This window comes from Solanum dulcamara, chromosome 11, assembly GCF_947179165.1.
Source record: "Solanum dulcamara chromosome 11, daSolDulc1.2, whole genome shotgun sequence".
In the NCBI taxonomy this organism is placed as follows: Eukaryota; Viridiplantae; Streptophyta; class Magnoliopsida; order Solanales; family Solanaceae; genus Solanum; species Solanum dulcamara.
Genome location: NC_077247.1, coordinates 53985419 through 54012699, shown reverse-complemented (window position 1 = coordinate 54012699; position 27281 = coordinate 53985419). Strand labels below are relative to the sequence as shown.

General features: G+C 35.7%; 5 protein-coding genes across 5 annotated transcripts; 2 read left to right on the top strand and 3 right to left on the bottom strand.

Annotated features, from left to right (window-relative positions):
- The first annotated feature begins 5546 nt into the window (after nt 1-5546).
- LOC129873328 (putative glucose-6-phosphate 1-epimerase) lies at nt 5547-9823 on the top strand. The gene is made up of 10 exons (XM_055948404.1): nt 5547-5765; nt 6005-6091; nt 6803-6913; nt 7156-7207; nt 7493-7630; nt 8116-8214; nt 8546-8643; nt 9039-9146; nt 9260-9341; nt 9584-9823. Exons 1-10 carry the CDS (start codon nt 5698-5700, stop codon nt 9647-9649), a joined length of 909 nt encoding a protein of 302 aa, XP_055804379.1. The 5' UTR covers nt 5547-5697; the 3' UTR covers nt 9650-9823.
- Nucleotides 9824-9925: 102 nt separating this feature from the next.
- On the bottom strand, nt 9926-11649 carry LOC129873329 (syntaxin-112). Its single transcript, XM_055948406.1, has 2 exons — nt 11418-11649; nt 9926-11092 (listed from the first exon to the last, which is right to left on the bottom strand). The coding sequence occupies exon 2, from the start codon at nt 11066-11068 to the stop codon at nt 10169-10171; it is 900 nt and encodes a 299-aa protein (XP_055804381.1). The 5' UTR covers nt 11069-11092; nt 11418-11649; the 3' UTR covers nt 9926-10168.
- A 1153-nt stretch (nt 11650-12802) lies between these two features.
- LOC129874583 (uncharacterized) lies at nt 12803-15338 on the bottom strand. The gene is made up of 4 exons (XM_055949885.1): nt 14574-15338; nt 14377-14479; nt 13559-13767; nt 12803-13401 (listed from the first exon to the last, which is right to left on the bottom strand). Exons 1-4 carry the CDS (start codon nt 15212-15214, stop codon nt 13086-13088), a joined length of 1269 nt encoding a protein of 422 aa, XP_055805860.1. The 5' UTR covers nt 15215-15338; the 3' UTR covers nt 12803-13085.
- A 904-nt stretch (nt 15339-16242) lies between these two features.
- On the bottom strand, nt 16243-19067 carry LOC129874394 (pheophytinase, chloroplastic-like). The gene is made up of 7 exons (XM_055949676.1): nt 18980-19067; nt 18770-18874; nt 18505-18643; nt 18258-18428; nt 17875-18118; nt 17190-17281; nt 16243-16775 (listed from the first exon to the last, which is right to left on the bottom strand). The coding sequence occupies exons 1-7, from the start codon at nt 19065-19067 to the stop codon at nt 16523-16525; spliced, it is 1092 nt and encodes a 363-aa protein (XP_055805651.1). The 3' UTR covers nt 16243-16522.
- An 879-nt stretch (nt 19068-19946) lies between these two features.
- On the top strand, nt 19947-23749 carry LOC129872718 (uncharacterized). The gene is made up of 10 exons (XM_055947638.1): nt 19947-21260; nt 21402-21515; nt 22101-22278; nt 22365-22546; nt 22664-22800; nt 22871-22966; nt 23049-23118; nt 23207-23281; nt 23354-23399; nt 23528-23749. Exons 1-10 carry the CDS (start codon nt 19947-19949, stop codon nt 23590-23592), a joined length of 2277 nt encoding a protein of 758 aa, XP_055803613.1. The 3' UTR covers nt 23593-23749.
- The last annotated feature ends 3532 nt before the right edge of the window (nt 23750-27281 follow it).

The following is a 27281-nucleotide window of genomic DNA, read 5'->3' as shown; positions in this document are numbered from 1 at the left end:
AGGCTCGATACCCTCAGCTTTTTGAGACCCCAGGTACTTTATTTTATCTTATGTTCGAGGACGAACATCCTTTTTAGTGGTGGATATTGTAATGACCTTGAGGGTGATTTTCGTAAATTTGTATAAAACACGCGTGAACAGTAACACGCGTGAACAGTAACACGCGTGAACAGTAACTTTTTGGGCAGAAAATGCCCCTTTCTTCCCATTTCAATATTTTTCATCATTTGTTTGAGTTCTTGAACTCCTTGAGGTGATTTGAGAAGAGATTTTTGAGGCAAAGTGTTGGGTAAGTGATTTTTGACCTAAAACCTTCTTTTTTCATTAAATTTTTGACGATTTTAACTCTTAAATTTTAGTTTCAAACCCCAAAAATCTTTGTTTCTTCCCTAATCCGAATTTAAGGAAAATTGTGATTTCCAACTCGTTTTGAGCTCTATTTTTATGGGTTTTTCAACCATGAGTTCCTTATTACCAATAGAATGGGATTGTTCAATAAATTTCCAGATTTGACCCTTTTCGAAAATAGTTAATTTTTGGACCATTTTACCCCCGGTTCCGAAACCTATCAATATGAGTGTCATTGGACTCCTTGTGACGTGTATGTTTCATTGTTGATAGTGGGTTGTCATTCCGGGCGCTGAATTCGAGAGTTGCTTGTCCGGTGGAGGTATTCGAGTGCGGCTTCGGCAATTGAGGTAGGTTTGGCTATCTTTCTTTGAGATTGAGATGGGGTAATTAATCATTCATATGTTATAGACTTTGGGATGGGGTTGTAGTATGAGTTGAGAATGTTATATATATTATGATGTCCGTGTGGAGGCTTATTTATTAATGTGTTGCCGTGACGGGGTTTATTTGTATTACATAGCCCGTGTGGGGGCCTTATTTGTTATCTTATTTGCTTTGAGAGCATGTGAATTATGATTTGCCTAAGAGAGAGGCTTGAGTATATTATTTGACTTGTGATGCCGCCTGAGAGATTGAGTTGGGGGTTTTGAGCATACTTGAGTATTGAAATATTGTTGAGAAAGGGGTGAATATTTAAATGAAAGTGTGTTCTTCCCGTTACTATTTATTGAGGGTGAATATCATGTGTAGGTTAAGTTTTGAGAACTTTGAACATTATACCACATGTGAGTTGATTATTACTTCCATGCATATGTGTTTTGATGCATTCATCCTCATTCATCACATCATGAAACATGGGAAGTTGAGAAATATGGAAATTCTTTTTGAGAAAGAAAATGAAACACCTTTAAACCTTTGTATCTTGAGTCCCTGACCGAGGCAGTTTTCCGGTAGGGTAGTGGATGCATTGTGATCCCAACCTTTGTATCTTGAGTCCCTGACCGAGGTAGTTTTCCGGCAGGGTAGTGGATGCATTGTGATCCCTTGACCACGAGGAGGTGGCAAGGATAATGAGATATTGTGATTGAGGTATATGGTCTGCGAGACCCCCATGGGTCCTGCTTGGTAGCACAGCTCGGCAGGTGTATACGACAGGCTGTGCGACAGTCTTGATTCCACCGTACCACCACATCATTGCATCATCATATTGCATTGCATTGCATTGACATTTGTGCTGCTTGAATTATTTGATTAATTGTGATTATGAGTTGTTATTATACTTTATTCGTGCCACTATATATATAAACTGGCGGCACCGATGCCGAAGTGGGACTTTTCTATATGCAGGTGGAAGCGTTCCTTAGTTTATTTCATAGGTTTGATTAATTCCTTATACTCAGTCAGCTAAAACCTACTGAGTACATGTGAATTGTACTCACCCCTACTTCTGTGTCCCTTTTTGATGCAGATACTAGTCGGGGTACCCCACGTGGCAGTTAATATTCTAGCGGATTGTGTAATTCTCAGATTAGTGGTGAGGTCCCAGAATTCGGATCGTCACTAGTCTATCTTTATTTTTCAGTCTTTTGTATCATTCAGAGACTTATGTTGTATCTTCAGATTCGAACCTTGTATTAGATGCTCTTTATACTTATGACACCAGGTTTTGGGATAATTTCTTCATTGTTTTTTTTTCTTTTTATTTAAATCGTGGAATCACTTTCCTCTTTGGAAGTTTTGTATGAATTTTATTTTTAGGGTTACACATCAGATTGGGTTTTGAGATGTGTGCCATCATGACCTCAGTTTTTTTAAATGGAATTGGAAGTAAGAAAATTCCATGATTAGTGTTGATATTAAAATGGACAGAATTAAAGTTTCTTGAATTAGATTGGGTTGATTATTGTTGTTGTTGTTATTATTGTTATGGATTATGTGTTAAAAGTGAAAGGATTGCATATGTTAATGTTAAATCTCCATTTGGGCCATGTTGGGGATGTTCTAATCTTAACATGGTGGATTAATTTTGATTAATGTTGTGGTTGTTATTATGGCTGATTACATAATAAAAATGAAAGAATTCGATATGTCAAGTTGGAGTTGTAATTGATTTAAGGGTTGCTTGTAATGTGTGGCTACTTATGTTGAATTGAAGGATCAAGTATAGTATAATTATACATTGTATGGTTATTATTGTTGAGCTGTTATAAATTATTTCGATAGGGTGTGGTGGCTGCAACCTATTAGGAGTAATTCGATAGCATCGTAGTTGTCATGTTGATAATTAATGAGAGTTAAATGTTATGTGAGCAGTTCAGAATATTCCTGAATCTCGTCCTAGCTAGTCTTAACATGACATTTGGATGTGTGATTGTTGATGTTGATTTGTGGTTGTATGGCTGACTTAGAGGTAAGAAAAGTGAGCATTATAGGGGGGGTGCTGTCCAATTTTCTAGAAATAACCTACTAATGATAAAATATGTTTTATGCCTTTCCATAGCTTAACAATAGTGCTTAACATCTTAATATAGGTTGAGACACTATTGGACAACATATACGTGTTGTGTGCGAATAAACGCTAAAGGTATGTAAAGCTAGACTTTATTTCTTTTGGCATGATCTATATGAAATAAACGGACGACGAATGTATAAATTTCAAAGAAACTCATATTCTTAGAGACACTAGGATGGCTAATGTTCTTAATTCCCCAAACTTATATCATTATGTCTTGATACATATGTATGATTCCAGCCGTCCTATTTTGGTATAATTCATATTTTGATATAATTCATGGTTGTTATAATTCATAATGACAATCGAAATGTACTTGAGAAGACTATTGTCTTGAATTTCAAATGATGGTTCATTTTGATTATTCTATTGAGTCCCAAATATGATTTAAATGCATATGGTTACTCACTACTCTGCTCATGCATACTGTTGTCACATCTTTCACCGAGTTCCTCATTAGAGTACCGGGTATGGTATATATATATATGATGGGCCGAGTATGATATACGTGTGTATGACAGATTCACAGAGTCTATAATGGGCCGAATATGATATAGGATATAATCATGCATAATTTTATTTCATAAGGCATAGGTACAGTGATTTCTTAAGTATCATACTTGTCTCCTGAAACCTCTACTTTAGTTATGATCTTTCTTACTATATTTTATGTTTATATATACTCAGTACATATGTCGTACTAACCCCCTTTCTTTGGGGGGGCTGTGTTTCATGCCCGCAGGTACAGATACTCATTTCGGGGATCCACCAGCTTAGGATTTTCACTTAGTGGTTTTGGAGTGCTCCATTGTCTCGGAGCCTAGACTTTTGGTACCGATCCTTTAAATGCATATATTTATTTATCCATGGGTACGGCGGGGCCTTGTCCCATCATATGTTACTATTAATACTCTTAGAGGTATGTAGACACATGTGTGGATTATATATAGATGTTGTCCTGTTGTACTAGTATGACATATGTTTTGGGACATTTTCATTAGTAGTGACAACCTTATCGGCTTGCGTATATGTATATACTGGGGCGTTCTTACATGTAATGACAGCCTTGTCGGCTTATGTACTATGTTATCTTTTGATGATTGTGACTCTTCAGGAGACATGTGGTTTTGATATATACATGTATGTGCCATTTTTGAGATGGCGTTCTGCCCGTATAAGTCCCAAATCATGTTTGGTTGCTAAATGAATATAGATAACATGTGTGTATACGAGTGTCTAGTTCGGCCACTAGTCACGGCCCACAGGGTTGGGTCGTAACAATTATACTTGGATAATAATTTTTAAATATCTAGCCTTTTCCTTTTATAGTTAACATAAAATCTCTTCATATTCAATATACATGAATACAATTATAAATATTAAACTTTACTAAATTCGTTTAGCTTTTCTAGATTTAAATAATAAATATGGAAAGACTACACTTTTTAGTTTCCTAGATTTAAACTTTTGAAATTCTTAATTCAAATATTTTTTTCTTTTTTATGACACATGCTGCAAAATACTCTCTAAAATAATAAATATTTATTTATCGATAAATAAATATTTTGTGCATTTATCGATAAATTAATAATCTCGATAAATGAATATTTTTTTTCGATCCCAAGCACATGCATTTATAGAGGTTTTACTGTACTTTGAACCTCCTTATCCCTTATATCCCATTGCTGGAATTACTCTCAAATAGGGACATTTTAGTTTATCACTGTTTATGATCTTTCTTCCTGCTAATTCCAAACTGCTGAAATCTTGGTAGTTGCACCATTTTTTATCGATTGCAATATTTGCCAAGCAGTCTGCTAGTTGATTTCCTTTCCTGAGAATGTGCTGAAATGTATGTTGTTTGTCCTGTAAGCATATTTTAATTTCTATCACTATTCTGTGTTTATCTAGGGGCATGACCATTTTTCTTTCTAAAATCTTGTATAATAGCATAGAATCTGTTTGAATGATTATATTATTGTACTGCTCCTGCCTGTTATGTTTACATGCTTCTAGAATTACCTTCGCCTCTGCTACAGTGTTAGTGGTGTTTTCAACAGTGACTCCCTCTGCATACAGTAAATCCCGTCTTTCATTCCTCAAACAAAAGGCATAGGGGCTTATACCTGGATTTCCCCTCGATGCCCCATCTGTATTGTATTTTAGCCAGCCTACTGGTGGAAAATCCCACAATACTCTTGTTACCTTCATCTTGGGACAGTAACCTTCAAATTCTTTAATCATATCTGGCTAATTACTAGGACATTTCATATTAGACTTCCTCATTTGTATCATCATGAAAATGTTCCTGTTAATATTATGAATGACTCTTTGAATTAATGTCTTCTTTCCCTCATGCTTCATTCTATTCCTCCTTCTCCAAAGTTTTCATATTATAAAGCTAGAGACAACTCTATAGTAAGATGTCATTGCCTTTTTAATATATGTCATCCACCATAGCATTATCACTTTCCTTAAATGTAGTCCTTCAATCTGATTTGGATTTATAAAAGTTGGTTTATGTTTGGAAGTATCACCAGACTCTATAAAGAAGATATCACTATACCCTAAAATGCATTAAAATGAGTGAAAAATTATGAGAGCCAACTAAACAAATATTCAATTTCTTCAATAAATATACAAAACTATAAAAACAATAGGAAAAAAAGAAAAAGAATATTCGAACTAATTGAAAAGGCACAATATCCAGTAAAGTAGTTCAGTGGACAACATGGAAGTGCACACAGAAATAAAAGGAGAACAATTTTCCAGTTGAATACAAAAGAAGGACTTACTTTCTGCAAATCCCTTGTAATTTTGCCATCAAATAGAAGATGGCAGCATTGTCTATGACCTGGTCTTGCTCTCCCTTAACCTCCTCAAAATTTCGGCGAGTCAACCGGTGAGTTTCACCTTCATTTTTACATCTCTCTATCATAGTTTTTGGGTATGTCTTCTTCTTTCATTTCATCCATTTATCAATCAGTTTTCTTCTCCCAAACTAGTGATTGATTCTTCAAAAGAAAAAAAAAGATTCTTTGTTTTTTTTTGCTTCTAAGTCTTGAAAAATGCGATCTTTTTAAGTGGGGTTTTGTGTTTGATGAGAAATTGGCTGAATTGACGGGTTGCGGTTGGTCACAGATACTCAGGGATGACATTTGCAAGTGTGAAATCTACTGAAGGGTTGGGAAATTTACCCAAGGTCGTTTTGACTTCTCCTCATGGAAGGTAATTTTTTTGTTTTAAATTGATGATTCTGGAGCTATGAGGGTTAATTTGCTGGCTAACAAGTAGGATTGTAAGAAATAGCTGTGGCAAAAGAAGTCGGCAGTTTGATATTGAACCTTAATCCGACACCTAATGGTATTGCATTACGCTGAAAAGATCTAATCTTGTAGGATTAAATATTATTTCCTCCATTTCAATTTGTTTGTCTTGTGTTGATTTGACACGAAATTTAAGAAAGTAAAAATGACTTTTGAATCTTGTGATCTTAAAACTAAAGATAGATAGAATGTGTTTCTTTAATGTTGTGGTCTTAAACATGTCATGTGGAAAGTTAGAATTAAAGAGTTGCCCAAAAAGAAAAGAGACATACTTTCTCACAAATGGATTATGCAATGAGTTGGGTGGGGAAGATATTCCAAGTTCTTCATGTTGAACTGATCCCGATCTGGACCAAAAGCTAGTTGCTCTAGAAAGAAAAGTGATGTCTGATGATGCTATCAGTGATATTAGTGGTACTGCATTAGTCATTCTAATAGCAATATCATTTGGTGAGAATGCAGCAGTGCATACTTCCTATAGCTTCACAAGTCCAAAACACTGGGTTTGTACTATGTCGAGATATTGAATAGGCACATCAAAAATGTTCCTGGGTACTTTACTGAAAGCTGGTTTATGGTTGATTGGCTGAAAGTCCTTTCATTTATTTTGCAGTGAGGCGGAGCTATATCTATTTGGAGCTTGTGTCACATCTTGGAAAGTAGACAGTAAAGATCTACTTTTTGTTCGACCAGATGCTGTATTCAATGGTCAGAAACCAATCAGGTCATCAGATGGTCACAACTATAGTTACTATCTTAAACGGCTAAAGCTTAAGCTTTCTTCTTCCTCAACACAGTCAAGCACATTTGATGATTAACAATTCACCTGACTAGAAGCATTTTTCTTTACTTTTGTTAAAGCTGCAGTATCATCAATCTTTTACTATTTCTACCTTTAAAATTTAAAATTGAAAAGAACTAAAGAGGCTATATCACCTTCCTTACTAACTATTTTACATTGTACAGTGGAGGAATACCACATTGTTTCCCACAATTTGGACCTGGCCCAATCCAGCAGGTAAATTACTTCACATGTTTCAGTGTATAGTTTGGACTTCTTAAAGTTAGAGAGCAAGCATTTCTTAGTTGAGAAGTAACTCCTTTAAAAGCATCAAGTGATAGTTTCTTCTGCCAATGCGCTCTAGCCCTTAGCGACATGCTAGAAAAATAGTTAAAGCTCCACTTGGAGTTTTATTGGTAATTGTGTGATGCAGTATCTTAACTTATTCTTGAATATTTTATACTATTTGATCAGTTTTTGAATGCTGGTTTTGAGTCTTAAATATGCTCATCTGGTTGACAGCATGGATTTGGAAGGAACATGAATTGGTCCCATGTTAGCTCTGAAAATGTGGAGGAGAAACCTGTTGTTACTGTGGAGCTAAGGGATGGCCCTTACAGCCGTGCAATGTGGGACTATAGTTTCCATGCTCTTTACAAGGTTTGAGTAGTAGTTATTTAGCATCTTTCGTCTTACCAATCAAAATTTTCGTCTTGTTTATACTCATATTCTCAGATCACTTCTGTAGCTAATTATACAGCTAAACTGGAGGATACCTGTTTGTATACAGAAGGTGAAAGTTAATGGCAGGGCTATGGGGGAAATGCCCAGCTACCTTTTGCATCTACAAATAATGTTTGCCTATGTTAATTGGTAACTTTTCAAAAGTAACTACATAGAATGTGCTAAGCGCCCCTTCCATACATATTATCAGCCCACAACTCTCAAATCCAAGCCCTATAATTGGTATGTGACCTTTTGTTGTAGAGAAATTTGATAAATGACTCTCATTTACATACTTTGGTATCATACCTATTTGATTTGATAGATGTCTATGCTATAACTTTCGCTCTCTCGTAGTTACAATGAAGATTCTTTTGATCACTCGCAAAACTTCTAATTTCACATTTTGCAATTGCTTGCAGATCACTCTTGATAAGAAGACCCTTTCAACGGAACTCACGGTTAAAAATACTGACAACAAACCATTTTCATTCACTACTGCTCTGCATACTTACTTCAGCGTAAGTATTTCTCTGGCAACTTGGGAGTGAAAATCCATACTTTCAGTTTGGATGCATCTCCTAAAACTCTTAAACTTTATCTGGAATTCAAGGCCTGTCAAATTATATACTAATAAATAATCCTGTTCTGCCGCCTCACTCTTCAAGTCAATTAGGCCTCTCTTTTTCCTTTTTTTTCTTTTACCTCAAGCATTTTGTCTCCATAGGTGATGGAGGTTGACTCATTTCCTTAGAATTTCATAATCTTTGGGGTAAAATTGATTCATGATCATTGTTGAGAGTGTTATCCACCAGAACAGAATATTTTATCATCTAATATTCTCTTCTCCAGGCTTCTGTAATAGGTGCATCAGTTAGTGGTTTAAAAGGTTGCATAACTCTAAACAAAGTTCCTGATCCCACAAACCCTGTTGAGGGAAAGGAGGAAAGGTCAGTATGAAATCTCAAATAGATCAGGAAATCGTCATTCTCTTCTACCAGAATATACTTACTATCTTAAAGAATTCATGATTGCTATTGAGAACCTACATTCTCTGCAAACATATGTTTTTCCGGGAGATGTCTGGTTAGACTTTATATTTTTTATCATCACAAGCCAGGTTAATACTCTTCTTAATAGTAAACTACGGTAATTAACAAATGCACAGACAAACACTCACATATTGCCTAAAACCAACTCATGTTTCTAGAATTCTGCAGTACTTGTACTTGAGCACAAGTTTGTAGTCAAGGAAATTTAAAAAATGACACGATTCTAGTACATGCATATATGCCTTATTCTCTCGAGAATCTAATCCTCATTCTGATAAGTTTATCTGTTTCAGGGATGTGGTTACATTTCCTGGATTTGTGGACTGTGTTTATCTTGATGCACCTAATGAGTTACAACTAGATAATGGTTTGGGTGATAAGATATCTATCAAAAACACCAAGTGAGTTGCCAGTACCCAGCCACCAGCCACATTGCTGTAATGGAATTTATTAAAGAAATATCTAGCCCCCTAGTTGTCTAATTTGGCAAGTTGCTTGTGTTTTGTACGTGCAGTTGGTCTGATGCTGTTCTATGGAACCCTCATTTGACCATGGAACAAAGCTATAAAGATTTTGTTTGTGTTGAAAATGCCAAGGTAAGACTTACATCTGATCTCTCTGTATTTTTTGATTGAAGCGTGACTAGATTTTTGTGTCCCGTTTACTTTGTGATGCTGCATGTGATCTCTTCATACATTTGATCACATTGCAAATAAGTATCTTGTTACCTATCCAATTGTGTGGTCTTTCCTCTTATTTGTGGTTGAAAAGATTCAAATGCTTGACCTAATGTGCTATTTATTCATATTTTTTGTGTGTTTTCCCTTGTTCTTATCAGATTGGAAAAGTTCAGCTTGAACCAGAGCAATCTTGGACGGCTGTACAACATCTAACTGTTGCTTAAAGATACCTCCCGGTAGAGAAAATCAACTTTTTGGAGAAACTCTCCCCTGCTTTTCAATTTAAAAGACACTCTTGAGAAAATGGTTGAAAATGGCAATACAAAATAAAGAATAATGTATCTCACATGACATGCATTTCATAGCAGTTAAGAGTGTTCAAGTGATATTTTCATCTTCTTCCCCTCTCTCTCCCATCAATCTCCGCTGTATTTGTGAAATCCTTCTTGTACAGCATAAGCTGAAATCACCAAGATTTGTGATCGAAGAGGAAAAAGTAGTAGGTAAAGAAATGCTAGTTCCTGTTTTTGATTCAATACGAAATGAATCGTACATTATGATTGTAGCATTCAAAACATTTCCAACTATCTCTAAGAATGGTAAATACTCTAGCCCAGAAAGGCCAAATGTAAGGAATTACAGAGCCGAATCCTAATAACAGTTCCCTCACATGGTAGAAACTAAAATGAAATGACATTGTGTTTTCAAGTACTATCAAGATGACATTGTGTTTTCAAGTACTATCAAGAGATCAACGTAGCAATTAAGCAAACAATCAAAATGATCAATACCACAGCCCATACCCAACATATCCATGCCCTTCCCTTCTGCTGCTGCTGCTTAGCATAGAAAAGACTGTTCGTTCCACCACTGATGAAGCTTCCAGCAATGGCCATATTATGCTCAATGTCATCAATCTGTTCACCTTGAGTCTCAACTAGAACAGCCATATCAAGAAAAACTTGATGAAGTTTGTCCAGGCTCCTCTTTATGTCCATTACAGCTTCGTGCCTATCTTTGTCATCGAGATTCATATCTGTTTTTGCTGCAAATATTTGAACTTTCCCGCTTCCTCCTGAAACCATCTTCTCAATCACTTCCTCTGTTGGCTCCTTTCCCGTCTCATTGTAATATCTTCTTCTGAGGCAGTCTATGTAATCTGACAAGATTTTTTCTCTCAAAGCCTGAAAATCATTCATGATGTCCCTAAGCTTGATCCTCAATCCATTAGTCATGTTGACTCTCGTTCGATCAACCACAGTGCCTTCTGCATATACCACTGATAATTTGCGATTCCCCACATTTGATTTGTCAAGTGCTTCAAGTTTTGCCTTGACAATCTTGGCTTTGCGAAGGACAGATACCATGTCAGAATTCATTCGGTCTCTAAAGCCACGAAGAACTTTGGGACTGTGAGTAGTTTTTGTCTCTTCATTCAGATTTTGAAGATCAATCAAGAGATTAGTAATCTCTTGAATATCACCCTTCACCGCCTCGATTTCACGGAAGAAGTTGGAAAGATTGTCTTCATCTGTGCGGCTGAGTTGGCCCATCTCCAAATCCCTCTCGGTTTCAAGATCCAAATGGGCTTGTTTCTTCAATTCCACATAACTTAAGAACGATTTCGTCATGAGATCATTCATCTTAACTCCAGTTTTCTGAATATTCTGCAATTAGTCAAGAACAGCTTAACAAATACACCAAGAAAACAGAGGAAGTAACAAATACACCAAGAAAACAGGGGAAGTAACTGAATGCAAGAAAAGATTTCTCTACTCTTTCTTCAAGATGTCAATTTGTTATAAAATAATCTGATTGAATATGAAATTCAACACCAAGAAAACATGAACAAAGAAAGAAGAGATAAAATAAAAAGCAAGAACGAGGAGTAAAAAATAACAATGGGTTCCTGTAAACAAAGAACGGAACGAGTGAATTCAAGAAGAGATTTTTTTCAGTTCAAATTTTGATGGAAGTGAAGTGGGGTATTACCCAATTTTGAAGAGCTTTGCGTTCTTCTTCTTCTTTGAGATGATGATGATAATGGTGCCTGTCTTCTTCTTAGAACTGTTTGGGAGGGGAAAGAGGGATAGGGAGATTATTCTGAGGAGTTTCAAATATTTGAAGGTTTCGTAAGGCAGAAGTGAGAAGTAGCCGTTTATGTTGATGTTCCGCTTAAGGCGGTTGCGGTTAGTAACCCAAAGTATGAAGGGCGAAAAAAGTTTTATTTTTTTTAGATTATTGTTTCAACACTAAAGTAAATTCACGTTAAATATTGTTGAATTTTAAAAAAAATTATTTCAATCAAACATTAATTTATTATGGGCTAAAACGTTATTAGTAAATTTGTTGAAAAAAGAGAGGGGTGGAATTAGGACGTTTGCGTTAAGATAAAATGCAGTAACACATTAAGCTCTCGTTTGATTATAGATTTAAATTTATTTTTTTTTCTTTTAAAAGTCAAATATTTGTTTGGTCATTCAATTTATCTAGTTTATGGGAGATTTTGAAAATCAATTATCAAAAATCTACTTCAGACCTCTTTTTAGCACGCGATATATCCGTTAAACTATTTTTTAAAATTTTAAAACTAGTTCCAAACTTTTGTATCTCATAAAAGAGCCCCCACCCACCCCCCCACCCAAACTTTTGTAGTTACTATTCTTTTTTTAATTGGGATAATTACAGTAGATGGTCATTCGGTCATTTTAATTACCCAAAAAGACCAATCGGTGTATATTCATGTATATTTGGGGGTATATTCATGTATACTCAATGTATATTTTCATGTATAGAATGTATCATAATGCATATTCAATGTATGTATCATATATAAGTAATCTATATTGTATAGTCAGTGTATATTTTCTATAACTTTTGACAAGCTATATTGTATAGTCACTGTATATTTTCTATAATTTTTAATTTTTTTTATATAAATAAAACATGACTATATTTGTTGTAAACTCATTAGTTTATTATATATATTTGAAATTGTTCCATTTTTATTTGCAATGACAGATCTTTGTAATTGACAGTAACTCGGCAAATTATCGTAGCTAGTAATTGTGTTATTCTCGTGTAGTGATTTTAGAATAATGTATTTTCTAGTTCATTATTATAATTTTATGAAAAACTTATTTGTGTATGATAATGAACTCATCACTGAAGGTTCTGCAATGGTACGATGAATATACTTACTAGATTTTATAATTTATGGGTACAAGTTATGTTTCATATATTTTTTTTTTTTTTTTAAAGAAAGTGAAATTGTTTTGAAAAGCTATAACCAAATGCATGTTCAACTTCAATACGAACTTCACTCAAATTAGATTTTTCAAAAAAAATAAATGAAAATATATGACCAAACAGGAAGGTAGGAACATGCCAACTACACAATATCTGTGGGTATTACGGCAAAGGGCGAAACAACATTTTCACTTTTAAAAATTAAAACACAGAAGGAAAAATGGAATCCCTAATCTTATTAGAAAACATTGGCTGGCTTCAGTCTGCTGGAGATGTATACTTGTTAGTCTACGCATTGCAGAATATTACTGCCTGAGTAGCAATTGACAGCCACTTCACACAAGACTACTTTGCAACTCCTAAGATATATTGCCCCAGTTAAAGCAATTCAATAACGACTGCGAGGAATGGTTAACCATCCTCAACTCCTTTGATCAATTGATGTGGTTGGCTTTTCACTTTGTGCACTTCGTTGGCTATGACAATACATTCTTGGAGAAATTTCTGTAATACAGATACATATTTTTCTGGGAAAGTTCGGTAATGATCTACATGAGGAGAAGAACCAAAGTTGACAGAGTGAACCTCTCTCCCAATTTTCCTCTGCTCTTCAATAAAAGATTCAACTGACTGAAATGGAATGACCTTGTCAGCTGTACTGTAAAGGTAAAGCTGAGGACAGGATGGCTGGTTCTTGACAAGGACAGAAATTATCTTCGTCAGCCGCCTGTAAATTGGAAATAACCAATGATTAGAAGCAGCTATAAACTTTTTCAATAGACCAGACCTTCTAATCAATAGCTAAAAACTGAAATCATATTTCTCTGAATTATTTCCTAATTGATAAATAAAGAAAAAGAACATAACATGTTGAAGGTGCTTACTCATTAACATCAGGCAAATTAAGAAGAAACGAGAAAAGCTTCTCAAGTGCTGCGAAAAGAACAGTTTCCATCAACATGGCTCCCTTAATTTGAATGTTTCCCGAGGTTAACGGACTTCCCACTTCATTTTCTTCTTCAGCTTCAAATGAAGAATATGCAAAAGAGCTACGCTTCTTCAGCATGGCTGCAGTAAATCCTGCTGCCCAGACCTGCAAGTGGTTAAGATTGAATTACCATACGACTTTCCTCTTTACTCAATTCTGTAGAATCAGAATCAACACTATACAACAAGACATAAAATAATGTAATGCATTTTTTTAATAAGAAGAATGAAAAAGTGCACCAGAAGAACAAAGAAACTTCCGCTTAAATCTCAAAGAACATTTTAAAAGAGTTTTGCGTCCTGCTATACCTACCAAGTGTTTATGATAGAAACTATCATCTATAAATTGATTCAGACGATAGCTTTAAAACACCTTCAACAGTTAGAAACACATCCCATACCCAACCTGTTTCCTTTGCAATGAGAAAAGTCATTTCTTTGGCAGCAGAGAGTAAAAACTTTTCAGGTATGCGTATGTTGATCACTGAAAGGGAGACAACATTGAAGTCGAAGAACCCCTTGGTATATGTCAGGCATCCTGGTCCTCCAACGATATGATGAATCCATAATTCCATTTTACTAAACCATAATCAATTTTAGAGAATAGAGTAATTTAAGGTTCAAATAAATTGATAGCATCAGAAGCAGCTGAATATTACCCAATAAAGCATCAGATAAAGGGAAGTGATGGTAGGGAGAGGTAAAAAAAAACAACCTTGGGGCTTATATCTGGATCACCACCTGAATCCACGACACAACCCTTGATCTTTTCCAACAAATCCTGTCTGTTCTTCAAATTCTCAAGAATAGCACCATAACTGCACAGAAACAAATACTAACAAAGGTTAAACCAGCTAAAATGACTAATAACTTTAGCATAATCAATATTTGAAGTCCCATTAATCAACCTACGCAAGCCATCCGGTATTGCTGAAGGTGTGAAAAATCAAACACCGTTCACGACCATCATTGTCGGATTCCGACAACCACAAAGCAAGCTCATTTGCCAACACAGCAATCCTCTCCTCCAATTTCTTGCCAAGATCGAAAGAAAGAACATCTCTCACAGAAGCAACAAACGTTAGAGCGTGAATACCCTTAGAGTTATACAACTCAATATACTTCCTCAAATGTTTCGGCTTCGACCCGAGCCAACCCAACATCACAACCGTCACAATTGGACCTTCCTTGGGTGTTGCCCCAATTTCAATACCCTTTTCACTGCCAGCAGAAAAATGCCAATCGAATAATCTATCTTGGGTACCCGATACTATACGAGTAAAACGATCGCTGGATAAGATGGGATTCAAGAATTGCGATGGGAAGGGAATTTTCGAAAATCCAAATGGGGAAGAAAGTGGGTAGGAGGGATTGTTGGAGAAATTGCGATGTGAAAAGAAAATGTGGGGGCGACTCTTTGAGGGAGAAGAAAATGAAGGCGTTCGAAAGGAAGATGGTGATAAAGGAAGGGGCTTGTAATTGAGTTTGAGGAACACAGAAGTGGAGACATGGTGACGATTAGAACAAGTGAGTAGTCTCACTGAGGCTTCCATGAATGGGAATTTGCGAATTGTGGTTTGCTTACAGGTGATGATGTTATTTGTACTGGTGCTTGGTGGACTGTTGAGACAAATGATTTATTTTTTTAATTTATTTTTGTTCCTACCTATCAAATATATTAAAGTTCAATTAATTTAAATTTATATATTGTGAGTCAATATTTCCAATAGAATTTTGTTTCACACTGGAACTCTAAACATAAAATATCCCAACCATGCGGGACATGTGGTGGACGTTGAGAGAAATGAATTGGACACTACTTTATCCAACTTCTTTAGTTTTAGTGCTTAGCGTCTGGAACAAGTAAAGTTAACTATTCCTTACCTGATTTTTACCTACAGAAGCAAGGAATTTTTTGTTTTTGTTTTTGACATGGTATACACAACGGATCCATTTTTTTAATTTTTATTTTTGAGTTTCAATGCTGGACTAATTTGACATGGGATACACAATGGATCCATTATTTTATTTTTTTTGAGTTTCAATGCTGGACTAATTTGAATTGAAGGGAAAATCACATTCTCTCATGATTTCTTTCGTTCTTACTGCTTAAATTTGATATCTCTAATTAAGGATGAAAATATTTTATCCATCCAATTTGATCTTGTTCAATGAAAGTATAAAATAAAAAATGTTCAGCCCAAATGGTTTCAAAAAAAATAAAATCTCAGTCTCTTTGGAATAAAGTGTTACATAAAATGTGAGGTGCGAAGTATCTTATATATTAGTAGTATCACAAAATTGAGTAGCTTATTTTTTGCTATTGCAGTCTTTTTTTTTTTTCCGAATTGCTGTCACAGAATTGGATATTTTCTTAATGTCAGCATTAGCTTTGTGTAAAGAATTTTACGTTATCCATGTGTTTTTACTAGAAGTACACCTGAAATTTGAAATGCTCGAGTCCAGTTGGATAGAATAAGTTCATTGAATAGCCTACTATCAAAGTCACAGTTCAATCTTTCAACATAAAAAATGATTGTAGTGGGAAGAGAATCCAGTATAGTAGGAACTTGGTGAAGCATATATATAGAACTTTGCCAGAGAGAAAAAAATTCAGTATTTCATGGCTTACTGAGTGTACTTTGAGATGAGAGCACTTCACATTAACAAGGGTGAACTATTATCTTCACTAGAGCTCAGTCTAATCAGCTCTTCAGACTTTAGCATTTTAAAGTGACCGGTCTCTATGCAATCTTTATTCAGGAAAAGAAAAAAGAGCAAGCTAAAAGTTCTTATCGGAGGGCTGTTCACTTCAATAAAAACATACTCCACTGCATATGTTAGTAATGAGGCTAATTTTTTTATGACAAGGTTGACAACCAATCTAATAAAGCTTTATTCACTTGTTCTGGAACTTCATCCTGGGGGTAATGCCCTGCCTGCAAGTTTACGAGGGATGTGTTTGGGTAGAAATCCCTAATTCGATTTGGCTTTCCATGATCATGAACCCAAGGGTCTAGGTCACCCCACAACAACAACAATGGGCAAGAGAGTTGGCTCAACACACTGTCAAGTGTATACTTTGTGGGGTTTGACATGAGTTGTGTTAATAGTCTGCAGAAATGTAAAGTAGACAACATTAGCTAACTCTCTTCACCTAAATTTTTGATACATAAACAGCAGTTGGAACTTAAAAGTATATACATCTGACAAAGAAGATGTAGTAAACGTTTTTGTACACTTCTAACTGTTAGTAGTATCTTAACATTGTCTTCGAACTTTGATCAATTTGCAAATCTCTCTAGGCATATGCTGAAAAAGGCCAAACCATCTCAGTTTAAAGTTCCAGAGACAACTCGTCAAACAGGCTTGAGTCATGAGAGTCCATGACTTCAATATGAATGATGGGGGGATTATTATGATTATAGACTAATAAGGCCGATAGTAATGTTCCAAGCAAAGAAAATACTAATGTTTTTTAGCTGCCAAATGGAGGCAAACCTATAAGCTATATAGCTGCATTCATACCGGTAATAAACTTCATAGGCATTTGGGTCAGCTGCAGGCCTAACAATTGAATCGATGAGGTAATCATCTACATTTGAATGGTTTACATAGACCTTAAAGTAACAAACATCAAGAAAGTTAGTTCCTCAAGATTATCAGAGGTAATGGCTAAATAACAAACAAAATGCAAATGTAGAAACCAGCCATCTGTTTCTGATGCATCATACAAATAGCAGGAAGACATAAGGTTCAAGTATCAGTCTCTGACAGTTCAACCCCCCTTAAATTTGAAACAAAGAAACCATATTAGGAAGTAGCTTCACATGAAAGCAAATGTCACTATTACTCGCTCCATCCCAACATAATTGTCACTTTTCATTTTTAGAAAGTCAGATGAACCTATTTCAAGAGTGGGATTCACCATTGGTTAAAGCGATATTTCTGAAATTAATGTTGAGTTGTACAGCCTAGATTACATGAAGCACAACCACAAAACTTTATATTTCATAAAGGAGTAAGGAAATTACATGACGTAGAAACTATTTGACTTGTACAAAAATGGAAGGAGGGAGAGAGCCGAATTAGGTCAGGGGGAGTAATGTATGTGTGCAAGCTAAAAGGTAAGAGAACTTGTGCATATTTTGCATATGCAAGTATATTTTTTAAAAAAGTTCATAGAAGAAAAGTTAGCTAGGAAGGAACATACACCACTCTTCAGCACAGCTTCAATTTGATCTGGTTGCATGGTTAGAAAGAACGCCAATCTGACAACAACACGTTGAACGATTTCCTCCACTGGCTTTACAATGAACTTATGTAAGGCTGTCTCTTCGGTTTTGTCTGTTGTACTAATGTCGTCCCCAAATCGTCCTGCACTATTTAATAAGGAAACTCCCTCGACTTGATCTGGCAGTGCTGCTGCTGCTAACAAAGTAGTAAACCCTCCAAGACTGTTTAAATAATACAAGAGTCATCATAATATGATTCAATTACGTAGTACTTATATATTACTGAAGCTCTACCCATTAAAGCTGCTATTGCATCTTGGAGATTCATTGCAATGACAAGTTGGTAGATGAATGAACTCACCTGTTCCCAACTAAAATAGCGGGTTGTTTAACTATCTCCTTTAAGAAGTCAACAACCTGATCTCTCCAAATCAAGGCATCATAGTCTGTTAGTGCCTTTTCACTCCATCCAAATCCTAGCAAATCCAGAGCATAAACCTTGTATCTTTTAGCCAGTTCTGGTATGTTATACCTAAGATTTGATGCAAATAAGCCCACTAAATCTTATAATTAAACCCAATGTCATACAAACACAAATATAGAATTACCTCCAATGAAAAGAAGAAGAAGCAAATCCATGAATCATAACAACTGGAAACCCTTCCCCTTCTACCACATAATGAACTTTGTAGCCTCGCCATGTCCAATAGTTGTATCCCTCTTGTTTAAATGGTAATTGCTGCAAGCCTGTATTTATCAATCTTTATTAAGTAAGCAAGCAACCCCTTTCAAAAAAGAGATGGAAAAAAAAAACAGGAAATTTCTATAATGACAGTAGACGTATGTAATCTAAAGGTACAAATGGTTGATGACCTTGAGAGGATTCAGCAGCTATGGAAGGGGTCATAATCGAAGTACCAGTAGCAACAAATCTAGTAACAGCGAAATTCCTTCTATTTATTAATTTCCATCTTCTCCCTTCAAACAAAAAGAAAAGGAGGAGAGAGATCAAAACTCAAAAATCAATGAGTTGCACATAATAATCAAGAACTGGTCTGGTGTAAGGTTAGACGAAAAGCTTACTAAAATGATTACTTCTTCCAGGTATAGCTAACCTACTGCCTATCGGATTCAGCCATTCTGTCCTAGCCGTAGCAGTAGAACTTGACATTGATTATACTTACCAGCTAGAAGGATTCAAGTATCTTTACGAACATTGGGAACAGTTGAACGTGGTACTTAGAAGTTGATGGCACTTAAGAAGATTCTCATGAGCTTTTTCTGTAAAGGACAAATTTATTTATCTTTTTCAGAAACAATGTGAGACCAGGATAGGGATTTAAGGAATCGTTTTGTTCCATGTAGAGACGACAAAATTAACAAGTTGTCGTCCTCGGCGATGAGCTTAGAAGTTTCAGAACATCCTTGTAATAAACAGAAGCTGCACACAATGTCAAAAACTTGCTCTTCTTTCTTTATTATGCTATATTAGCTGGTCTTAATAATGCCCCAGCTCATTGCTTTCACCAATGTTTCTGCTATGTATTCATCGCTCTTTTCATAATTTACTATATATTTCGTGCCACTTCTTCACCCCTTTCGTACCCACTTCAGAATATTCCTGTTCCACTCAATGTGAAATCATATGTTGAATTATGATGATCATCTAATCTAAAAAATTTTAACATGTTACGGAGAACACATTTTTATTTACTTACAGCAAGACTTGAACTCACAACATCTGTCTACTTCAATACCATGTTAAAAACTATGTGACCACTTAATATAAAATTTTAAAGCTGTAATAAAGAGCATATTTATATTTTATATAATTACATGTCAAACACCATAGTTGTTCTTTTCTTGTGCTTTTCACCCCCACACACCCAAAAGAAAATCTTATTGGTACAATTTTGTTGCCATTCTCTGTATGTTGCTGTCTTCACAGAATATGTTGGATTCTAATTGCCACCTATGAGTATTATTTTCCTTTTAGACCAGCAAATTATTACTCGAATTTTTCTATTGTTGGAGAAAAATACCTGCTAAAATGGAGGGAGCTTCAACGTATAACAGAGGTTTACAACTGAAAATCTCGTCAACCATGAGGCAAAGAAGAAGTGGTTATGAGCCATCAGATACGGAGACAGACTGGACGTTGGAGAAGAGTCCACCCCTGGAAGCAAATATGAAGAATGAAAAAAACATGGATTCTGAAGAACCTGAACCGGAAGAGCCAAGTGTAGCATTGGAGAAAGCAAAGGATAATAATTCTTTTAATTTAAGCTGGAGGACTACTGTTCCAAGTGCTGCTAGAAGGAGAACTACTAAGTCTCCTTATAGGCCTCGCAGAGATATGGATGATGGTGAATTTCATTCTTCTCCCAAGGCTTTACCCAGAAGTGTTAGCACATTTTCACGCAGGCCTGATCATTCATATTCTCGTAGAAATATTAGTCCTTTTCAAAAATCTGAGAACCATAGACATATATCTCCATATAAATATGCTGGTGACGATCATGAGGGGATTTTTGCTGAGTCAAATAGGAAGAAAAATCAATCACAAGGTAATAATAATGTTCATAGTAGATTAGGGGAGAAATCAAATTATAATCGAAGGTACGCTTCTGCTCCTAGACCTGATAGACAACACAAGTTTGATGCGTCCAAGGAGCGAAGGAAAGCAAATAATAAGACACCATCCCAATTGCCAGTTAGGAGCTTATCGCGGAAAGAAAGGGAAACTCCGAGTAAACATGGACCTACAGGAGGTGAAATTAATGAAATGATTGCCGAAGCAAAGATTTCTGGAAGCACTACTGGTGCTAATCGTATGTTTGAAAGCACAGAAACTGTTTCACCTGGTGACGTTTTCTTTTCTCGGGACTATGAAGCCTTGAACATGCAGAAAATTACTGAAAGGAAATTCGATAAAAAGCCTCAGGCACTGACTGATAGAAATGTTGAATCAGTGCAAACACCTGCTGATTTCAATCAGAGTGGAAGAAGGAATTTATCTAGTAGTACTATGACTCAAAGAACTATAAGGACAAGCACTTTCGTAAGTAGGCAGAGCAGTAATTTGAGTGATGCTAGTGGAAGGACAACTAAAAGTATGAGAAATTTCACCGCGAACAGGCAAAAGAGTCAATCAGAAGCATGGTTTGGTTGTATCAAGAAGGGAGCTTGCAGAAGTTCAAGAAGAGAATCTCCAGAAAAAGGGCGTCAGATTGATGAAGCTTTAGTAATTGCCAAGGCATCTGTACTTCAAAGCTTGAGACCCTTCTGGGCTGACAAGCATCAACCTTCTTCACTGGAAGGATTTACATGCCATAAGCAAGAAGCTCTACTACTTAAAGACCTGGTAAACATGATCTAAACTCCCCTTTTTTCTGATGAATCAAGTGGTGATACACACGAACATACACTCACAAGGACATTTTGTTTTTACTTTTTTCTGCTTAGATCACAAGTTCCTTTGGTTTTCTAATGCCATTTCTTTTAGGTTTCTTCAAATGAAATCCTTCCACAGATCTTATTCAAGGGACCTCCTGGTTCTGGGAGGAGATCACTCACGATGGCTCTTTTGCGTGAAATCTATGGAGATGCAATCTGCAATGTAAGTAAAGAAAGACTTAGAAGATGCAGAGGTATGCTACATCTTTTATGGTTCATCAGTACAAGTATTCCCGCTTATTTATTTTCTTGTTTTGCAGATATCCCATGATTTGAGATACTTCCAAATTAAGGTACCTCAGACGATTTATTTTCTGCTATTTATTCATTTATACTAGTCTTTCTTGATCGTGGTAGTTAGGGCCCTAAGTCTGCTTAAAATCTCTCACCTTCTGTTTTCCGATCAAATAACAATACCTTTTGATGTGCTTCAACAAAAACACCATTCCCTTGATCAAATTGTAAGCTATTTGGCACAATTTTTTAGTACAGATTACAACAGAAAAAAATTAGTATAAAGGATAAAATCTGCTATAAGCTCATGATTTTCAGTTGAATCTGGATTCATATGTTTAGTGGTTGATGTTTTCAGACAATAACATTGTTAATTATCAACACATTATTTGGTAAATTGGCAGTGTTAGAAGCAATTTAATTTGATTCTATGCTGTAGAAGGTAATTTTATTTGCATAACTAGCACCAAGTATCACTTTTATAATTCTCTTCTTTTCCCCAATCTGCTGACAGGAAACAAGGCCAGTGCAAGTTGTTGTACCAGTAAGCTCAAGTCCTCACCATATCGAGCTCAACGTTCAGTTGGAGCCTAACGCTAGATATGTGATAATGGCTTTAGTTAAGCAAGTAACTTCAGAGTATGCGCTGACCCCTGAAATCAGCAGAGTAAATAAGAAGGCTGATTACAAAGGTTATTGTATCCATCAAAGCAAAAACTATTTTAACATTCTATCACTTCAGTCTTGACGTAATTAAGAAATACTTTGCTGCTTACAGTAATAGTTCTTTATAATCTGGACAAAGCAGCTGAGAACATACAGCACCTAGTTAAATGGATAATGGACTGCTATTCAGATGCTTGCAAACTCATTCTCTGCTGTGAAGATGATGTAGCCATACTTGACTCGGTGAAAAGCCGAAGCAAAGTTTTTGAAGTTGCAGCTCCTGTAACTCATGAAGTAAGTCTCAAAATAGTACATTCTAATATAATTAACATTGGCTATAAATGTAACATGTCATGTTGGCCATCATATCTTCAACATTTCCTTCTAACTTTTATCTTTTGCATTGTTTAGATCATGGAAGTTCTTATTCAGATAGCAAGAAAGGAAGCTTTTGAACTACCAATGGGCTTTGCTGCTAAGATAGCAGCCAAATCAAAGCAAAACATGCGGAGAGCAATTATGGCTCTTGAAGCCTGCAAAGCACACAAGTAATACTACTATACTTACACATCATGCCCTTCCTAGTTTATGGGTTACTGATCCTCACACTTTATACAGCTATCCTTTTGCTGAAGACCAACCAATTTCAATGGGATGGGAAGAAGTAGTAACAGAACTTGCAGCAGAAATTCTAGCTGATCCCAACCAAACAAGGTATTGAAATTCTAAATAGCAAACTTATTCTTCTAACTAAAGATATATCAAAGTTAACAGTAAAGGTGTATGATTTAATCAGGTTATTTTCTGTTCGAGGGAAATTCCAAAAACTTTTGGTGGAGTTTGTGCATCCAAAACTTATTCTCCTGGTAAAGTATATGAATTTTAATAGGGATGTTTAAAGAGGTACTAATATCTAAGGAAGATCATGACATATTTATGTTCAATGGAATGCAGAAACTAGTTGAAGAATTCATTAAGAGGGTCGATGCTAGTATAAGAAGGGAAATTCATTACTGGCATGCTTATTATGTAAGTTTTGTCCTTCTATATTAAGATGCTTATTTAAGAAAAGTTCATCGAGTAACAACAGACGATCTGCAGGAGAAAAGGCTCCCCCTTGGAACAACTGCTTTGTTAAAATTAGAAGGTAACACATATCTAACTCGAAAATATGTGTCTACAGCCTTGTCTATATATCCAAGTTATATGGTATGCATATATATATATATACTTCTCCTCACTTGGATTGTTATTGATTCATATGTATGGTTGCAGAATTTGTGGTCAAATTTATGAGCATATACAGGAAAAATTTAAGCAACCGTCAGCAGTTTTTATAATTCATGACTACACATGGACGCGCGCTAGTCTGATTGAGCGAAGGCTCAAATTTTGGTCCTACAAATCTTCCTCTTTTATCAAACACTCTGTCTTCATAACAGAACCATTATTGGCAGATTGTTATGATAATCTTGTGTTTATATGTTGATGCAAGACTTGTATTGTATGCATCTGGTCCTTTATGAGACATTTGTAATTCATTACATGTAAAAATCAGTCATAAATTGATGGTGCACTCACACTACAAGCACCAGGACATCTGTTTCTAAGAAGATAAAATAATGTTCGTCATTTTCATTTGTAATTACGTATATTATACTTTACCTCTATTTGTTATTTAAAAATGAAGAATAAGATAAATCACCAACTGGATACAAAACTTGAATAATAGATAGACCTAAAAAAAATTTAGGACTTCCTATCCAAAAAAAAATTGGGGTGCTACAAATTTCAATCAATCAAGACGAGCCTTCTTAAAAAAACAAAACTCTAAATGAGACTTGATTTCAGCTTCAGACAATATATGAAACAAAGAAGGATATATACCATCATGGTTCGATGCTATTCAGTTTTCATCAAATAGAAAACCAACATAACCAAAAATTGGAAAACCAACATAACCAAAAATTGGTTTTCCAGTTGTTTGATTGGACTTTTCGGTTCAATTTTTATTTATTTATTATTATTCGTTGAACAACCCAAATATTAGGCTTGTTGAGAAAAAAAAACAAATTTGTTATAAATTAACTTACTTGACAATTTTATAAAGGAAGAAGAACAAGAGAATAATATAGAAAGTATTAATAGAGAGAGTAGTAATATAGAGAGAGTAATAGTAATTCTCTTCTTTTATATGTTTTGTGTGTTTTTACATTGAAGTTTAAGGCTATATTTATAGTCATATTTACAAGTGAAGGAAAATATTAGTGGGCATTTTACCCACTTAAAAAGTAAATGGATTATCCACCATTTTAAGTGGACAACCATTTTACTTGGTTGATAATACTCCCCCTTGGATGTCCACGAGAAATGTGCCTCGTTAAAACCTTATTAGGAAAAACCCAGTGGGAAAAAGCCTAATGAAGGAAAAAGAGTACACATATCTGATAATACGCCTTGAGTGCTGCCTCATTAAAAACCTTATCAGGAAAACCCAGTGGGACAAAACCTTGACTAAGGGAAAAAAAGTACAGCGCGTATTTTGCTCCCCCTGATGAAAATATCACTTAATATCTCGAAGACGACGCATTCCAATTTTGTATCTCATTTTCTCAAAGGTTGATGTTGGCAATGCTTTGGTGAACATATCCGCCAAATTGTCACTTGAACGAATTTGTTGGACATCTATTTCACCCTTCTTTTGAAGATCATGAGTGAAAAAGAATTTTGGTGAAATATGTTTTGTTCTGTCTCCTTTGATGTATCCCCCCTTCAGTTGAGCTATACATGCAGCATTGTCTTCATACAATATTGTTGGAGCGTCTTTTGTCAAAGAAAGACCACATGTTTCTTGAATGTGTTCAGTTATTGATCTTAACCAAACACATTCTCGACTTGCTTCATGAATGGCTATTATCTCTGCATGATTTGAGGAAGTGGCAACCATAGTTTGCTTTGTTGAACGCCATGATATAGCTGTACCACCACATGTAAATAAATAGCCTGTTTGCGATCGACCTTTATGGGGATCAGATAAATATCCCGCATCTGCATAACCGATCAATTGTGATGTGGAATCATTTGAGTAAAACAATCTCATATCAATGGTACCTCGAAGGTATCTGAATATATGCTTAATTCCATTCCAGTGTCTCCGTGTTGGTGAAGAACTAAATCTTGCTAACAAGTTTACTGAGAAAGCTATATCTGGTCTAGAATTGTTGGCAAGATACATTAATGCACCAATTGCACTAAGGTATGGTATTTCAGCACCAATAAGTTCTTCATCATTTTTATAAGGCCGAAACGGATCTGTATTAATATCAAGAGATCTCACAACCATTGGAGTACTCAATGGGTGTGCTTTATCCATATAAAATCTCTTTAAAATATTTTCAGTATATGTTGACTGATGGACAAATATCCCATTTGTAAAATGTTCAATTTGTAGACCAAGACAAAATTTTGTCTTTCCAAGTTCTTTCATTTCAAACTCCTTTTTCAGGCATTTTACTGCCTTTGAAAGTTCTTCCGGAGTTCCAATAATATTTAAATCATCAACATATACTGCTATTATGACAAATTCAGATTCAGACCTTCTCATAAAGACACAAGGGCAAATTGGATCATTTTTATATCCTTCTTTTAGCAAATATTCGCTAAGACGATTGTACCACATTCGCCCTGATTGTTTCAACCCGTACAAGGATTTCTGAAGCTTTATTGAACAATTTTCTCGAGAATCCTTGTATGCTTCAGGCACTTTGAACCCTTCGGGAATTTTCATAAAAATGTCGTGGTCCAATGAGCCATATAAATAGGCAGTGACCACGTCCATTAAGTGCATTTCAAGCTTTTCATGAACTGCCAAATTCATTAGATACCTGAAAGTAATTGCATCCACCACAGGGGAATATGTTTCCATATAGTCAATGCCAGGTCTTTGCGAAAAACCTTGGGCTACAAGTCGTGCTTTATATCTTACGACTTCACCCTTTTCATTTCGTTTACGCACAAAAACCCATTTGTGCCCTACTGGCTTGACACCTTCAGGTGTTCGAACTATTGATCCGAAAACTTCACGTTTTTTAAGTGAAGTTAACTCTGCTTGAATTGCATCCTTCCATCTTGGCCAATCATTTCTCTGTCTGCATTCATCGACAGATTTTGGTTCAAGATCCTTATCTTGTTGCATTATTTCAATGGCAACATTATAAGCAAAAATATTATCGACCACAATATCATTTCGGTTCCACCGTTTTCCTGTCGAGACATAACTTATTGAGATTTCTTCATTCTCATTATTTTCAGGTACTTGGACCTCCTCGGTGGTATCACCATTTGTTGTGTCTCTGGGCTCTTCTTGAGCACTCGCCTCCAAATTATGATCATCTTGATCATTTATTCCTTTCCTTTTTTGAGGATTTTTATCTTTGGAACCAAATGGTCTTCCACGTTTTAAGCGTGGTCTAGACTCATTTGCCTGAACAAGTTGTCCTACCGGGACATCAACTCGAACTTGAGCATTAGCAGCTGGGATATGCGATTTAGTAACCCGTGGAAGGTTAGTAAATGCATCCGGCAGTTGATTTGCAATATTCTGCAAATAAATCATCTTTTGAACTTCTTGCTCACATTGATTTGTTCGAGGATCTAAATGAGATAGTGACAATGAATTCCAATCTATCTCATTTTTCAACTGCTTATGTTCTCCCCCTAATGTTGGGTATACTGATTCATCAAAATGACAATCAGCGAATCTTGCCGTAAATAAATCTCCAGTCATAGGTTCCAGATATTTTATAATAGAAGGAGATTCATACCCAACATATATTCCCAACCTTCTTTGGGGATCCATCTTTGTGCGGTGCGGTGGAGCAATTGGGACATATACCGCACACCCAAATATTCTAAGATGGGATATATTTGGCTCCCTTCCAAACGCCAACTGTAATGGGGAAAATTCATGATAATTTGTTGGCCTTATGCGCACAAGTGCTGCTGCATGCAAAATAGCATGCCCCCATAC

Excerpts from the sequence above, each read along its gene's own strand:
- LOC129873328 (XM_055948404.1), top strand. The coding sequence starts at position 5,698 with ATGGCAGCATTGTCTATGACCTGGTCTTGCTCTCCCTTAACCTCCTCA. Across the intron at positions 7,208-7,492 it reads GACCTGGCCCAATCCAGCAG|CATGGATTTGGAAGGAACAT; the intron begins GTAAATTACTTC and ends TCTGGTTGACAG. Across the intron at positions 8,215-8,545 it reads CTCTGCATACTTACTTCAGC|GCTTCTGTAATAGGTGCATC; the intron begins GTAAGTATTTCT and ends TCTCTTCTCCAG.
- LOC129873329 (XM_055948406.1), bottom strand. The coding sequence starts at position 11,068 with ATGAATGATCTCATGACGAAATCGTTCTTAAGTTATGTGGAATTGAAG.
- LOC129874583 (XM_055949885.1), bottom strand. The coding sequence starts at position 15,214 with ATGGAAGCCTCAGTGAGACTACTCACTTGTTCTAATCGTCACCATGTC. Across the intron at positions 14,480-14,573 it reads AGCAATACCGGATGGCTTGC|TTATGGTGCTATTCTTGAGA; the intron begins GTAGGTTGATTA and ends GTTTCTGTGCAG. Across the intron at positions 13,402-13,558 it reads AATTTGCCTGATGTTAATGA|GCGGCTGACGAAGATAATTT; the intron begins GTAAGCACCTTC and ends TCCAATTTACAG.
- LOC129874394 (XM_055949676.1), bottom strand. The coding sequence starts at position 19,067 with ATGTCAAGTTCTACTGCTACGGCTAGGACAGAATGGCTGAATCCGATA. Across the intron at positions 18,875-18,979 it reads TGGAAGAAGTAATCATTTTA|GGAGAAGATGGAAATTAATA; the intron begins GTAAGCTTTTCG and ends TTTTGTTTGAAG. Across the intron at positions 18,644-18,769 it reads AGCTGCTGAATCCTCTCAAG|GCTTGCAGCAATTACCATTT; the intron begins GTCATCAACCAT and ends TGATAAATACAG.
- LOC129872718 (XM_055947638.1), top strand. The coding sequence starts at position 19,947 with ATGGAGGGAGCTTCAACGTATAACAGAGGTTTACAACTGAAAATCTCG. Across the intron at positions 21,261-21,401 it reads CTCTACTACTTAAAGACCTG|GTTTCTTCAAATGAAATCCT; the intron begins GTAAACATGATC and ends CATTTCTTTTAG. Across the intron at positions 23,119-23,206 it reads ATCCAAAACTTATTCTCCTG|AAACTAGTTGAAGAATTCAT; the intron begins GTAAAGTATATG and ends AATGGAATGCAG.